At 54.7% G+C, this 13,090-nt stretch overlaps 2 protein-coding genes across 2 annotated transcripts in view; one reads left to right on the top strand and one right to left on the bottom strand.

Moving 5' to 3' along the window:
* The window catches only part of LOC140399948 (acidic fibroblast growth factor intracellular-binding protein-like), a 28,673-nt gene extending 17,913 nt beyond the window's left edge, over positions 1-10,760 (top strand). Inside the window, 4 exon segments of the mRNA XM_072489436.1 lie at positions 2,451-2,514; positions 2,634-2,720; positions 4,135-4,232; positions 8,526-10,760. Of these exon segments, the coding sequence (XP_072345537.1) occupies positions 2,451-2,514; positions 2,634-2,720; positions 4,135-4,232; positions 8,526-8,595 (319 nt within the window). The 3' untranslated portion in view covers positions 8,596-10,760.
* LOC140400210 (neurexin-2-like) overlaps positions 1-13,090 on the bottom strand; it is a 2,085,493-nt gene that overhangs the window by 1,903,600 nt on the left and 168,803 nt on the right. The gene's annotated exons all lie outside the window — the stretch shown is intronic.

The following is a 13,090-nucleotide window of genomic DNA, read 5'->3' as shown; positions in this document are numbered from 1 at the left end:
ATACAGGGTAAAGCTTCCTCTACACTGTCCCCATCAAACACTCCCAGGACAGGCACAGCACGGGGTTAGATACAGAGTAAAGCTCCCTCTACACTGTCCCCATCAAACACTCCCAGGACAGGTACAGCACGGGATTAGATACTAAGTAAAGCTCCCTCTACACTGTCCCCATCAAACATTCCTAGGACAGGTACAGCACGGGGTTAGATACAGAGTAAAGCTCCCTCTACACTGTCCCCCATCAAACACTCCCAGGACAGGTACAGCACGGGGTTAGATACAGAGTAAAGCTCCCTCTACACTGTCCCCATCAAACACTCCCAGGACAGGTACAGCACGGGATTAGATACAGAGTAAAGCTCCCTCTGCACCGTCCCCATCAAACACTCCCAGGACAGGTACAGCACTGGGTTAGATACAGAGTAAAGCTCCCTCTACACTGTCCCCATCAAACACTCCCAGGACAGGTACAGCACGGGATTAGATACAAAGTAAAGATCCCTCTACACTGTCCCCATCAAACACTCCCAGGACAGGTCCAGCACGGGGTTAGATACAGAGTAAAGCTCCCTCTACACCGTCCCCATCAAACACTCCCAGGACAGGTACAGCACGGGGTTAGATACAGAGTAAAGCTCCCTCTACACTGTCCCCATCAAACACTCCCAGGACAGGTACAGCACGGGATTAGATACTAAGTAAAGCTCCCTCTACACTGTCCCCATCAAACATTCCTAGGACAGGTACAGCACGGGGTTAGATACAGAGTAAAGCTCCCTCTACACTGTCCCCCATCAAACACTCCCAGGACAGGTACAGCACGGGGTTAGATACAGAGTAAAGCTCCCTCTACACTGTCCCCATCAAACACTCCCAGGACAGGTACAGCACTGGGTTAGATACAGAGTAAAGCTCCCTCTGCACCGTCCCCATCAAACACTCCCAGGACAGGTACAGCACGGGGTTAGATACAGAGTAAAGCTCCCTCTACACTGTCCCCATCAAACACTCCCAGGACAGGTACAGCACGGGATTAGATACAAAGTAAAGATCCCTCTACACTGTCCCCATTAAACACTCCCAGGACAGGTACAGCACGGGGTTAGATACAGAGTAAAGCTCCCTCTACACTGTCTCCCATCAAACACTCCCAGGACAGGTACAGCACAGGGTTAGATACAGAGTAAAGCTCCCTCTACACCGTCCCCATCAAACACTCCCAGGACAGGTACAGCACGGAGTTAGATACAGAGTAAAGCTCCCTCTACACTGTCCCTATCAAACACTCCCAGGACAGGTACAGCACAGGGTTAGATACAGAGTAAAGCTCCCTCTACACTGTCCCCATCAAACACTCCCAGGACAGGTACAGCACAGGGTTAGATAGAGAGTAAAACTCCCTCTACACTGTCCTCATCAAATACTCCCAGTACAGGTACAGCACGGGGTTAGATACAGAGTAAAGCTCCCTCTACACTGTCCCCATCAAACACTCCCAGGACAGGTACAGCACTGGGTTAGACACAGAGTAAAGCTCCCTCTACACTGTCCCCCATCAAACACTCCCAGGACAGGTACAGCACAGGGTTAGATACAGAGTAAAGCTCCCACTACACTGTCCCCATCAAACACTCCCAGGACAGGTACAGCACTGGGTTAGACACAGAGTAAAGCTCCCTCTACACTGTCCCCCATCAAACACTCCCAGGACAGGTACAGCACTGGGTTAGACACAGAGTAAAGCTCCCTCTACACTGTCCCCATCAAACACTCCCAGGACAGGTACAGCACGGGGTTAGATACAGAGTAAAGCTCCCTCTACACTGTCCCCATCAAACACTCCCAGGACAGGTACAGCACGGGGTTAGATACAGAGTAAAGCTCCCACTACACTGTCCCCATCAAACACTCCCAGGACAGGTACAGCACTGGGTTAGACACAGAGTAAAGCTCCCTCTACACTGTCCCCATCAAACACTCCCAGGACAGGTACAGCACTGGGTTAGACACAGAGTAAAGCTCCCTCTACACTGTCCCCATCAAACACTCCCAGGACAGGTACAGCACGGGGTTAGATACAGAGTAAAGCTCCCTCTACACTGTCCCCATCAAACACTCCCAGGACAGGTACAGCACGGGGTTAGATACAGAGTAAAGCTCCCACTACACTGTCCCCATCAAACACTCCCAGGACACGTACAGCACTGGGTTAGACACAGAGTAAAGCTCCCTCTACACTGTCCCCATCAAACACTCCCAGGACAGGTACAGCACGGGTTTAGATACAGAGTAAGCTCCCTCTACACTGTCCCCATCAAACACTCCCAGGACAGGTACAGCACGGGGTTAGATGGGAGTGGCTCAGTCCAGGATGGGGATGAGCTGTGAATGTGACTATTTTGAATTCAGAGATTGATTTGAAAGTGAATCGGTTTTTGTTGCTCCCACAGCCTGGTCTGCACAGCGCTGAGGAGTAAAGTCAGCAGCTTCACTGAAATGGAGGCAAACTTTAAGGTAAAACCAACGTTTAGTTGATGCCATCGTTAGAGTGACTCCTGCTCGCAAAGCGGGATGGAACCAAATGCTTTCCCGCCAAAAAAAACCCCTCTGCCCTGACTCAATCTCCTTTGCAGAATCTGTCTCGAGCTTTAATCAACATTGCCGCCAAGCTTATCCACACGAAGGATGTCCGGGATCTCTTCATCGACCTGGTGGAAAAGGTGAGTTCACCGCACAACGCGGAGGAAGGACATTCGGCCCCTCGAACCTGCTCCTCTGTGTTCAGTTCGATCAGGGCTGCTCGACTTCACTTCCCTGTCCGCCCCTCCCTCGCCGATCAGAAATCTCTCTCGCTCGGCCTCGAACACGGGCGGCATGGGGTAGCACAGTGGTTACCACTGCTGCTTCCCAGCTCCAGGCACCCGGGTTTGATTCCCGGCTCGGGTCACTGTGCGCGCGGAGTCTGCACGTTCTCCCCTCCCCGTGTCTGCGTGGGTTTCCTCCGGGTGCCCCGGTTTCCTCCCACAAGTCTCGAAAGACGTGCTTGTTGGGTGATTTGGACATTCTGAAGTCTCCCTCCGTGTACCCGAACAGGCGCCGGAATGTGGCGACGAGGGGATTTTCACAGGAAATTCATTGCAGTGTTCATGTCAGCCTACCTGTGACACTGATAAAGATTATTATTTATCCAATGACCCACAACCCTCTCTGTTCTCTGGAGGCGGAGAATCCCACAAACTCCCGAGTGAAGACATTAATTTTCCGCCTTAAAATGGGAGGCCCCCTTATTGTGAAGCCGTGCGCGTTCTAAATTCCTCTTGTGCGGAGAAACTCCTCAAGAGTCTCTCTGATTCCTTCGTTCGATTCAGTAACAGGTGGAGGAATGCTCTCCCCACCTCTCTCCCACGCAAGGAACCTACCTTCGGGGGGTGGGGTCAGCACGGAGTTGTCACGGCCGCAGGAGGAGGAGGCTGTTCGACCCATCACGCCTGCACCAGCTCTCCGAACGAGCATCGCGGCTCAGCGCCGTTTCCCCTGCCTCTTCCCCGTAACCCCCCTGTTTCTATCCAAATAATCATCTGACGCCCTCTTGAAAGCTTCAATTTGACCTGCCCGTGCCACAAGGTGGGTGGGGGAAGGGGTTAGATATTAACTTTGCACATGCAAGATCAAGCTTTCAAATTACAGGACTAACTACAAAGAGTTTGCTATTGGTGGTAAAGCATTGTTTGGTCCTGCTATGGTTGTGATAGGCGCTATAGAAACGCCGCCACCTTTGTAATAAGGAATGCCTACATTTCATCGCCAGGGCATCCGATCCAAGGATTCCTGTTACTCCAGCGTCTTTTCACCTCTGGGTGTTTGCAAAGTGCTTCGCAGCCATGAAGTCATTTTTTGGACATGTGGTCACTGCTGTAATGTGGGAGACGTGGTGGTCAAGCATTGTTGCAAGCTCCGTGTGTCAGGGGAGAGCGCCGCTTTCGAGCGAACCCGCTTGGCCTTAAACGTGCCCGTTTACAGTGAGTTGAAATCGGGCCGGAGCGGGTCCCCGACTGGCCCACAGCCCCTATGCCTGATTCCAGAATTGTAAGCTCTCTTCAGTTCTGCCTCTCTCCCCTCTTGTTTTTCGAACAGTTTATCGAGCCGTGCAAATCCGATCGCTGGAGTTGCAACGACGTCGGCATCTTCCTTACACAGTACACGAACACTGCGCGGGCCCTCGACGCCTTCAAGTAAGTACAGCAAAAGGAATCTCCCGCCAACTAAATAGCGGGGTGGTGGGGGGGTGATGTAGAACGTCCCATCCCCACCACGGACTTCTCAGTCTTGGCAAGCGCCAAGACCTGACGCAATCCCAGGCTTTCGAGACGGGCACAAACATTCAAACTGGAAACTTTAGCGAAGGCATTGAATGAAAGAAATAACTTGAATCTCTGTAGCGCCTTTCACGGTGGGTATCTTTACAGCCAATTATGCACTTTTTCAAGTGTAATATTACTGTTGTAATATTGCCTGTAAATCAGTTGACAATTTATTAAATGTTTATCGTAAAATTACGCAATTTAAAAAACAATATTTTGGACATTAGAAATTTCAGTTACTGAAAAAAAAATAATGCCGATCAAAGATCTTCAGAGAATATGCTTCACCGTGACTGTCAGCCAGAGGTAGTAACTGCAGTAAACTAGTTGGTGCTTTAATTGGCTTTTCCAGTCATATTTTGTCACGAAAGGACGTTAACTTTTGAACGTTATAACAGGTGTAGATTAGTAGTCTTGCAGAATGGACAAATAATCGGCAAATAGAATTAAAAAAGGCGTCTAGTTCACTAATGTCCCCTTTAGGGAAGGAAATCTGCCGTCCTTACCCCGGTCTGGCCTACATGTGACTCCAGACCCCACAGCAGTGCACTTTTCTCTGAAATAGCCGAGCCCAGCCCACCCGGTTCAAGGCAATTGGGGATGGGCAATAAATGCTGGCCCAGCTAGTTAGGGTTAGGGTTAGGATAACAAAAGGACATCAATCACTAAACGTTGCACCAGGGGTTAGGAAGGCCAGGGAGAGAATTGAGAAGTGTTCGGTTATGCTAACCCTGTGTGGAACCTCGGTCAGACCACACTTGGAGCACTGTGCTCTGGTCACTATTACACAAAGGAGATAGAGGCACTGGCGAGGGAGCAGGGAGGATTTGGAGGGACCGCCCCTGAGACGTGTGGGTATAAAGATCAGGAAAGGATCGCCAGGCTGGTCTCTCCTCTCTTGATAAAAGAAGGCCGAGGGAGTGACGAAATGGAGATCTTCAAAATTCTGAAAGGTTTTGAGAGAGCGGATACGGAGAGAATGTCTCCTCTCATGGAGAAGAGCAGAAACTGGAGATCGTCAAGGTGAGGTACTCACCGAGAAATCCAATCGGGGAATTCAGGGGGTGGGGAGAATGTAGGACTCGCTCCCAGAGGGAGTGGGGAGAATGTAGGACTCGTTCCCATGGGGAGTGGGGAGAATGTGGGACTCGCTCCCACAGGGAGGGGGGGAGAATGTGGGATTCGCTCCCACGGGGAGTGGGGAGAAAGTGGGACTCGCTCCCACGGGGAGTGGGGAGAATGTGGGACTCGCTCCCACAGGGAGTGGGGAGAATGTGGAACTCGCTCCCATAGGGAGTGGGAGAGAATCTGGAACTCGCCCCCACGGGGAGTGGGGGAGAATGTGGGACTCGCTCCCACAGGGAGTGGGGGAGAATGTGGAACTCGCTCCCACAGGGAGTGGGGAGAATGTGGAACTCGCTCCCATAGGGAGTGTGGGAGAATGTGGGACTTGTTCCCGCAGGGAGTGGGGCAGAATGTGGAACTTGCTCCCACAGGGAGAGGAGGAGAATGTGGGACTCGCTCCCACAGGGAGTGGGGAGAATGTGGAACTCGCTCCCATAGGGAGTGGGGGAGAATGTGGAACTCGCTCCCACAGGGAGTGGGGAGAATGCGGGACTCGCTCCCACAGGGAGTGGGGAGAATGTGGGACTCGCTCCCACAGGGAGTGTGGGAGAATGTGGGACTCGCTGCCACTGGGAGTGGGGAGAATGTGGGACTCGCTCCCACAGGGAGTGGGGGAGAATGTGGGACTCGCTCCCACAGGGAGTGGGGAGAATGTGGGACTCGCTCCCCGCGGGGAGAATGTGGAACTCGCTCTCACAGGGAGTGGGGAGAATGTGGGACTCGCTCCCACAGGGAGTGGGGGAGAATGTGGAACTCGCTCCCACAGAGAGTGGGGGAGAATGTCGGACTCGCTCCCACAGGGAGTGGGGGAGAATGTCGGACTCGCTCCCACAGGGAGTGGGGGAGAATGTGGGACTCGCTCCCACAGGGAAGTGGGGGAGAATGTGGGACTCGCTCCCACGGGGAGTGGGGGAGAATGTGGGACTCGCTCCCACAGGGAGTGGGGGAGAATGTGGAACTCGCTCCCACAGGGAGTGGGGAGAATGTGGGACTCGCTCCCACAGGGAGTGGGGGAGAATGTGGGACTCGCTCCCACAGGGAGTGGGGGAGAATGTGGGACTCGCTCCCACAGGGAGTGGGGGAGAATGTGGGACTCGCTCCCACAGGGAGTGGGGGAGAATGTGGGACTCGCTCCCACAGGGAGTGGGGGAGAATGTGGGACTCGCTCCCACAGGGAGTGGGGAGAATGTGGGACTCGCTCCCACAGGGAGTGGGGGAGAATGTGGGACTCGCTCCCACAGGGAGTGGGGGAGAATGTGGGACTCGCTCCCACAGGGAGTGGGGAGAATGTGGGACTCGCTCCCACAGGGAGTGGGGGAGAATGTGGGACTCGCTCCCACAGGGAGTGGGGAAGAATGTGGGACTCGCTCCCACGGGGAGTGGGGAGAATGTGGAACTCGCTCCCACAGGGAGTGGGGAAGAATGTGGGACTCGCTCCCACAGGGAGTGGGGGAGAATGTGGGACTCGCTCCCACAGGGAGTGGGGGAGAATGTGGAACTCGCTCCCACAGGGAGTGGGGGAGAATGTGGGACTCGCTCTCACAGGGAGTGGAGGAGAATGTGCGACTCGCTCCCACGGGGAGTGGGGAGAATGTGGGACTCGCTCCCACAGGGAGTGGGGAGAATGTGGGACTCGCTCCCACAGGGAGTGGGGAGAATGTGGGACTCGCTCCCACAGGGAGTGGGGGAGAATGTGGGACTCGCTCCCACAGGGAGTGGGGAGAATGTGGGACTCGCTCCCACAGGGAGCGGGGGAGAATGTGGGACTCGCTCCCACAGGGAGTGGGGAGAATGTGGGACTCGCTCCCACAGGGAGTGGGGGAGAATGTGGGACTCGCTCCCACAGGGAGTGGGGAAGAATGTGGGACTCGCTCCCACAGGGAGTGGGGAGAATGTGGGACTCGCTCCCACAGGGAGTGGGGAGAATGTGGGACTCGCTCCCACAGGGAGTGGGGGAGAATGTGGGACTCGCTCCCACAGGGAGTGGGGGAGAATGTGGGACTCGCTCCCACAGGGAGTGGGGAGAATGTGGGACTCGCTCTCACAGGGAGTGGGGAGAATGTGGGACTCGCTCCCACAGGGAGTGGGGAGAATGTGGGACTCGCTCCCACAGGGAGTGGGGAGAATGTGGGACTCGCTCCCACAGGGAGTGGGGAGAATGTGGGACTCGCTCCCACAGGGAGTGGGGAGAATGTGGGACTCGCTCCCACAGGGAGTGGGGAGAATGTGGGACTCACTCCCACAGGGAGCGGGGGAGAATGTGGAACTCGCTCCCACGGGGAGTGGGGGAGAATGTGGGACTCGCTCCCACAGGGAGTGGGGGAGAATGTGGGACTCACTCCCACAGGGAGTGGGGGAGAATGTGGGACTCGCTCCCACAGGGAGTGGGGAGAATGTGGGACTCGCTCTCACAGGGAGTGGGGAGAATGTGGGACTCGCTCCCACAGGGAGTGGGGGAGAATGTGGGACTCGCTCCCACAGGGAGTGGGGAGAATGTGGGACTCGCTCCCACAGGGAGTGGGGAGAATGTGGGACTCGCTCCCACGGGGAGTGTGGGAGAATGTGGGACTCGCTCCCACAGGGAGTGGGGAGAATGTGGGACTCACTCCCACAGGGAGTGGGGGAGAATGTGGGACTCACTCCCACAGGGAGTGGGGAGAATGTGGGACTCGCTCCCACAGGGAGTGGGGAGAATGTGGGACTCGCTCCCACAGGGAGTGGGGGAGAATGTGGGACTCGCTCCCACAGGGAGTGGGGGAGAATGTGGGACTCGCTCCCACAGGGAGTGGGGGAGAATGTGGGACTCGCTCCCACAGGGAGCGGGGGAGAATGTGGAGCTGGTGAGGTCTTTGGTGTTGATACATTAAAGGGGGAAACTGGAGCAGTGTGTGAGGGAGAAGGGAATAGAGAGTTTTGCTGCTAGGTTTAGATGAGTAAAGATGGGAAGTGGCTGGGGCGGGCTGACATGGACTGGTTGGGCTGAATGGCCAGTTTGCCTGCTGCACAGCTTCTGTAATGTCTTCTGTTTTGTTTATCTAGACACCAGAGTCTGTGGGAACGCTACATGGGCACCATCAAAAGCTGCATCATGACTATGTACCATGAGTGACCGCCTGGGGACCGCCTGTCCCAGGATAGGGCGAGCGGGAGCTTCGACCCTGCAACTCGGAGCCTTGTCTTGACAGGAGACAGCGGTGCATCTCTCTGTTCCTGTGTACTCTTGTGAGGGGACCCCCCCCCGCACACCTCAGTGAGAGCCCTCGCTGAACGAGCTTCTGACCGTCCTTCACGGTATCTTCCCTGAAAGGGATGTTGTTCAATGGACTGTGTTGCCAACGTATTCCCCCCTCCTCAACTGCAATGGAAGCTTTACTGTTCAAATATTCAATAATGGTTTCAACTTTTTATATATTCTCTTTGAAAGTCTGTATTTCATTGGCAGTGATCCGCGGGATATCCAGAGGTGGCAAAGGACTATGTAGAAATAAATGTTTGTGGGGTTGTTTCTCTCTCTGTGTCTCTTTTGTCTCTCTCTATCTCTCCCTTCCTGTCTCTGTCTCTCTCGGTCTCTCACTATCTGTCCTCTTTATGTCGTTCTCTCTCTGTCTCTCTCTCTCTCTGTGTCTCTGTCCCTCTCTCTCTGCCCCTATCCCTCTCTCTGTCTCTCTGCCCCTATCCCTCTCTCTGTCTCTCTGCCCCTATGTTTCTCTCTTAACGTGCTCTCTTTATCCTTGTCTCTCTCTCTCTATCCCTGTCTATCTCTTTATCCCTGTCTCTCTCTCTCTGCTCCTGTCTCTCTCTCTATCCCTGTCTCTCTCTCTCTGCTCCTGTCTCTCTCTCTATCCCTGTCTCTCTCTCTATCCCTGTCTCTCTATCCCTGTCTCTCTCTCGGTCCCTGTCTCTCTCTCGGTCCCCTGTCTCTCTCTCGGCCCCTGTCTCTCTCGGTCCCTGTCTCTCTCTCGGTCCCTGTCTCTCTCTCGGTCCCTGTCTCTCTCTCGGTCCCTGTCTCTCTCTCTGTCCCTGTCTCTCTCTCTGTTCTTGTCTGTCTCTCTCTCTCTATCCCTGTCTCTCTCCCTATCCCTGTCTCTCTCCCTATCCCTGTCTCTCTCCCTATCCCTGTCTCTGTCTCTGTCTCTCTCTCTCTCTATCCCTGTCTCTGTATCTCTCTCTCTCGTTCTCTCTCTCTGTCTCTGTCTCTCTCTCTAGTCTCTCTGTCTGACTCTCACACTCTCTCTGTCTCTCTCACTCTCTGTCTATCTCTCTGTCTCTTTCTGATGACAGTAGGTCGCCTGGTCACAGGTTTCTGCCCCCCCGATCGTGGCGAATGATGGGGAGTCCATTCGGCGATCCTGGACTGTCTGGACTAGAACACCTGGCCAATCTCTGCACCGAGGAACAGTCTCTCCCGGCTGCAAGGGAGGGAGACATTAGAGAGCAGGTTAACTCTCCAGATACTTCAGAATGGTATTCTATCAAACCGCAACACCCAGGCTGATCTCCCCCCGCTTGCAAAATAAGACGTCCCTACAAATAATGACCCAACAAACCACATGACAACTGTTATGCAAGGGAGTTATTAGGAAATTGGATCCAGAAATGAGACTGCAACGTAGCAAGCACTTTAGGGGTTAAATCGACAGGGGAAATACTGCTGGTACAGAGTCAGAGGGATGTCCCCACGCCTGGCTGAGTTTCATTGTCCCAGTCAGACTTAAACTCGCTGGTGGGAATACACCGCATATCCCAGAACCATTGTTCTTCGGGACACTCCCATCTGACCAGCTATTAGCCCGTTACATAGTCAGATGGCTTCAATAGGAGGTTAGTTGCAGAGCAATGCTCTGTTCTTTTGTATAACGGGAGTGGGCCATCAAACAACCAAGATTACGATGATAGCTTCAAGTCTGGAAACCCCAGCAGAGAACCTTTGTTTGAGGGGCTGATCGGAGCTTAGATTGCGAGAGAGAGAGACAAAATGCTGTTTTGAACAGGCGGAAATGGCCCAAGAGAAGTCATGAAAGTGTTCACCGAGGCAGACTCTGGAAAAGGGTTCTGAAACAATGTCCCTGACAGAAGAAAAAGTGTCTAATCAAATGCAAGTATCGCCTTCATCTGCCCGTGTAAGTGGCATGAGAGCTGCATGTTCTGTTAAAGTGCTGTTTAATGGGAACTAGTGTGTTCAGGTTAAGACATTACATGTAATCTGTTATTGTTAGGTTTGAAGTTTAAACATTGTTTTTTCTGTTGTCTTAATAAAGTTTGTTTATAAAATAACCAAGCCGTATTTCTTATGTTACCACTCCTGGAACGAATCGATCTTTCTGCACTGTCTTAAAACTTAAAGAAGCTATAGGTCTGGTTCAGTCTCGTCGGCACTTTTGAAAGCTGAGCAGGATAGCAGAATGAAAAGTTAAGATTGTTCTGCTGTGATGCAACAACTGTCTATTGCAGTCCCCCTAGCACCTGGGGCGACATTCTCCGACCCCCCGCCGGGTCGGAGAATCGCCGGGGGCTGGCGTGAATCCCGCCACCGCCGGTTGCCGAAGTGTCCGGCACCAGAGATTAGGCTGTAAATTAAATCACCTACCTTACCGGCGGGACAAGGCGGCGCGGGCGGGCTCCGGGGTCCTAGGGGAAGGGCGGGGGTATCTGGCCCCGGGGGGTGCCCCCACGGTGGCCTGGCCCGCGATCGGGGCCCACCGATCCGGCGGGCCTGTGCCGTGGGGGCACTCTATCCCTTCCGCCTCCGCCACGGTCTCCACCATGGCGGAGGCGGAAGAGACTCCCTCCACTGCGCATGCGCGTGGGAAACTGTCAGGGGCCGCTGACGCTCCCGCGCATGCGCCGCCCCGAGATGTCATTTCCGCGCCAGCTGGCGGGGCAACAAAGGCCATTTCCGCCAGCTGGCGGGGCGGAAATTCCTCCGGCGTCAGCCTAGCCCCTCAATGTTGGGGCTCGGCCCCCAAAGATGCGGAGCATTCCGCACCTTTGGGGCGGCGAGATGCCTGTTTGATTGGCGCTGTTTTGGGCGCCAGTCGGCGGACATCACGCCGTTTCCGGAGAATTTCGCCCCTGGTCTTATTTGCTCACATTTTGGTGTTCCTACTGGAGAGCCAAGACTGTGGGAGATGGGTGACTCCTGAAGTTTCCAACCCTCCCAGATCAGCCACGATCTCATTGAATGGCGGGGCAGACTTGATGGCCCGAATGGCTCTGCTTCTGCTCTTACGTCTTATGGTCCCCAATCTGTCCTACGATTGTGGAGTGACCTGGCTATGGCTGCATTGGCAATGCACGTCAGTCAAAGATACGGGGCTGGATGCTCCGGTCTCTGACACCGAAATCGCGATCGGCCGAAGAATCCGCCCCCTCCGTACGGCGCGCCACATATTGACGGCCCCGGGACTTTGCCCGCTCCCCCCGCCCCCCCCCCCCGATGCTCCGCCCCCGGCCGGCTGAGTTCCTGGCGGCATGGGACACGTGTGGTGTCGCCCCGTCGGGAACTCGCCGTAGCTGCTGCGGACTCGGTGGCCGTTTTGCGCCAGTTTTTCTGGTGTAATACCACCGTTTCCACGCCGGAGAATCCAGGCCAGGAACTGCAGTGATAACCCCCCCCCCCCCCCCCCGGATCACAATGAACGCTTGTGCCTGCCCATGCTGTACAGAAGCGGCAAGGGAGCCAAGATGGTCCTTGATTGGATTCAACCTTTAAAAGATTCATTCTCAGGATGTGGGCCTCGCTGGGCCGGGCCCAGCATTCATTCCCCATCTCTAATTGCCCCTCGAGAAGGCGGTGGGTGAGCCGCCATCTTGAACCCGCTGCAGCCCCGTGTGGTGTAGGTACACCCGCCGTGCAGTTAGGGAGGGACTTTGACCCCCAGCCACAGCGAAGGGACAGGGGATATATTTCCGAGTCGGGATGGCGAGCGGCTCGGAGGGGGGGAACTTGCAGGCGGTGGTGTTCCCCGTGCGTCTGCTGCCGCCCTCGTCCTTCTAGACGGTAGAGGTGGCGGGTTTGGAAGGTGCTGTCGAAGGAGCGAGTGGCTGCGGCGCGTCTTGTAGACGGTGCGACCGGCTGCCGCTGTGCGTCGGGGGGTGGAGGGAGCGAATGGTTGTGGGGGGGGGTCTGGAGTCACATGTAGGCCAAACTGGGGTAAGGACAGCAGATTACCCCTTTCCCCTAGAGGGAACATTAGTGAACAGTGGGCTTTTACCAATTAGTGGTTTCGTAGTCACCATTACGGAGATTAGCTTTTAATTCCAGATTTGTTCAATTAACTCAATTTAAATTGCTCCAGTTACCAAGGATCTGGTACTGGACAGGAGAGAATCTGGACCTTGTTGGAGATTGAGTCGGTCACGATTGTATCCAGCAGAGTTCAGAACAATGAGGGGAGGGGATCTCATAGAAACCTATAAGGTTCTAACAGGACTGGATAGAGTAGATGCAGGAAGGATGTTCCCCGATGGTGGGGGTGCCCAGAACCAGGGGTCACAGTCTGAGGATACGGGGTACACCATTTCGGACAGAGATGAGGAGACATTTCTTCACCAAGAGAGTGGGCGGACTGTGGAATTCGCTACCACAGGAAGTGGTTGAAGCC

This window comes from Scyliorhinus torazame, chromosome 24 (assembly GCF_047496885.1).
Source record: "Scyliorhinus torazame isolate Kashiwa2021f chromosome 24, sScyTor2.1, whole genome shotgun sequence".
In the NCBI taxonomy this organism is placed as follows: Eukaryota; Metazoa; Chordata; class Chondrichthyes; order Carcharhiniformes; family Scyliorhinidae; genus Scyliorhinus; species Scyliorhinus torazame.
This window is presented reverse-complemented; position numbering and strand designations above follow the sequence as displayed.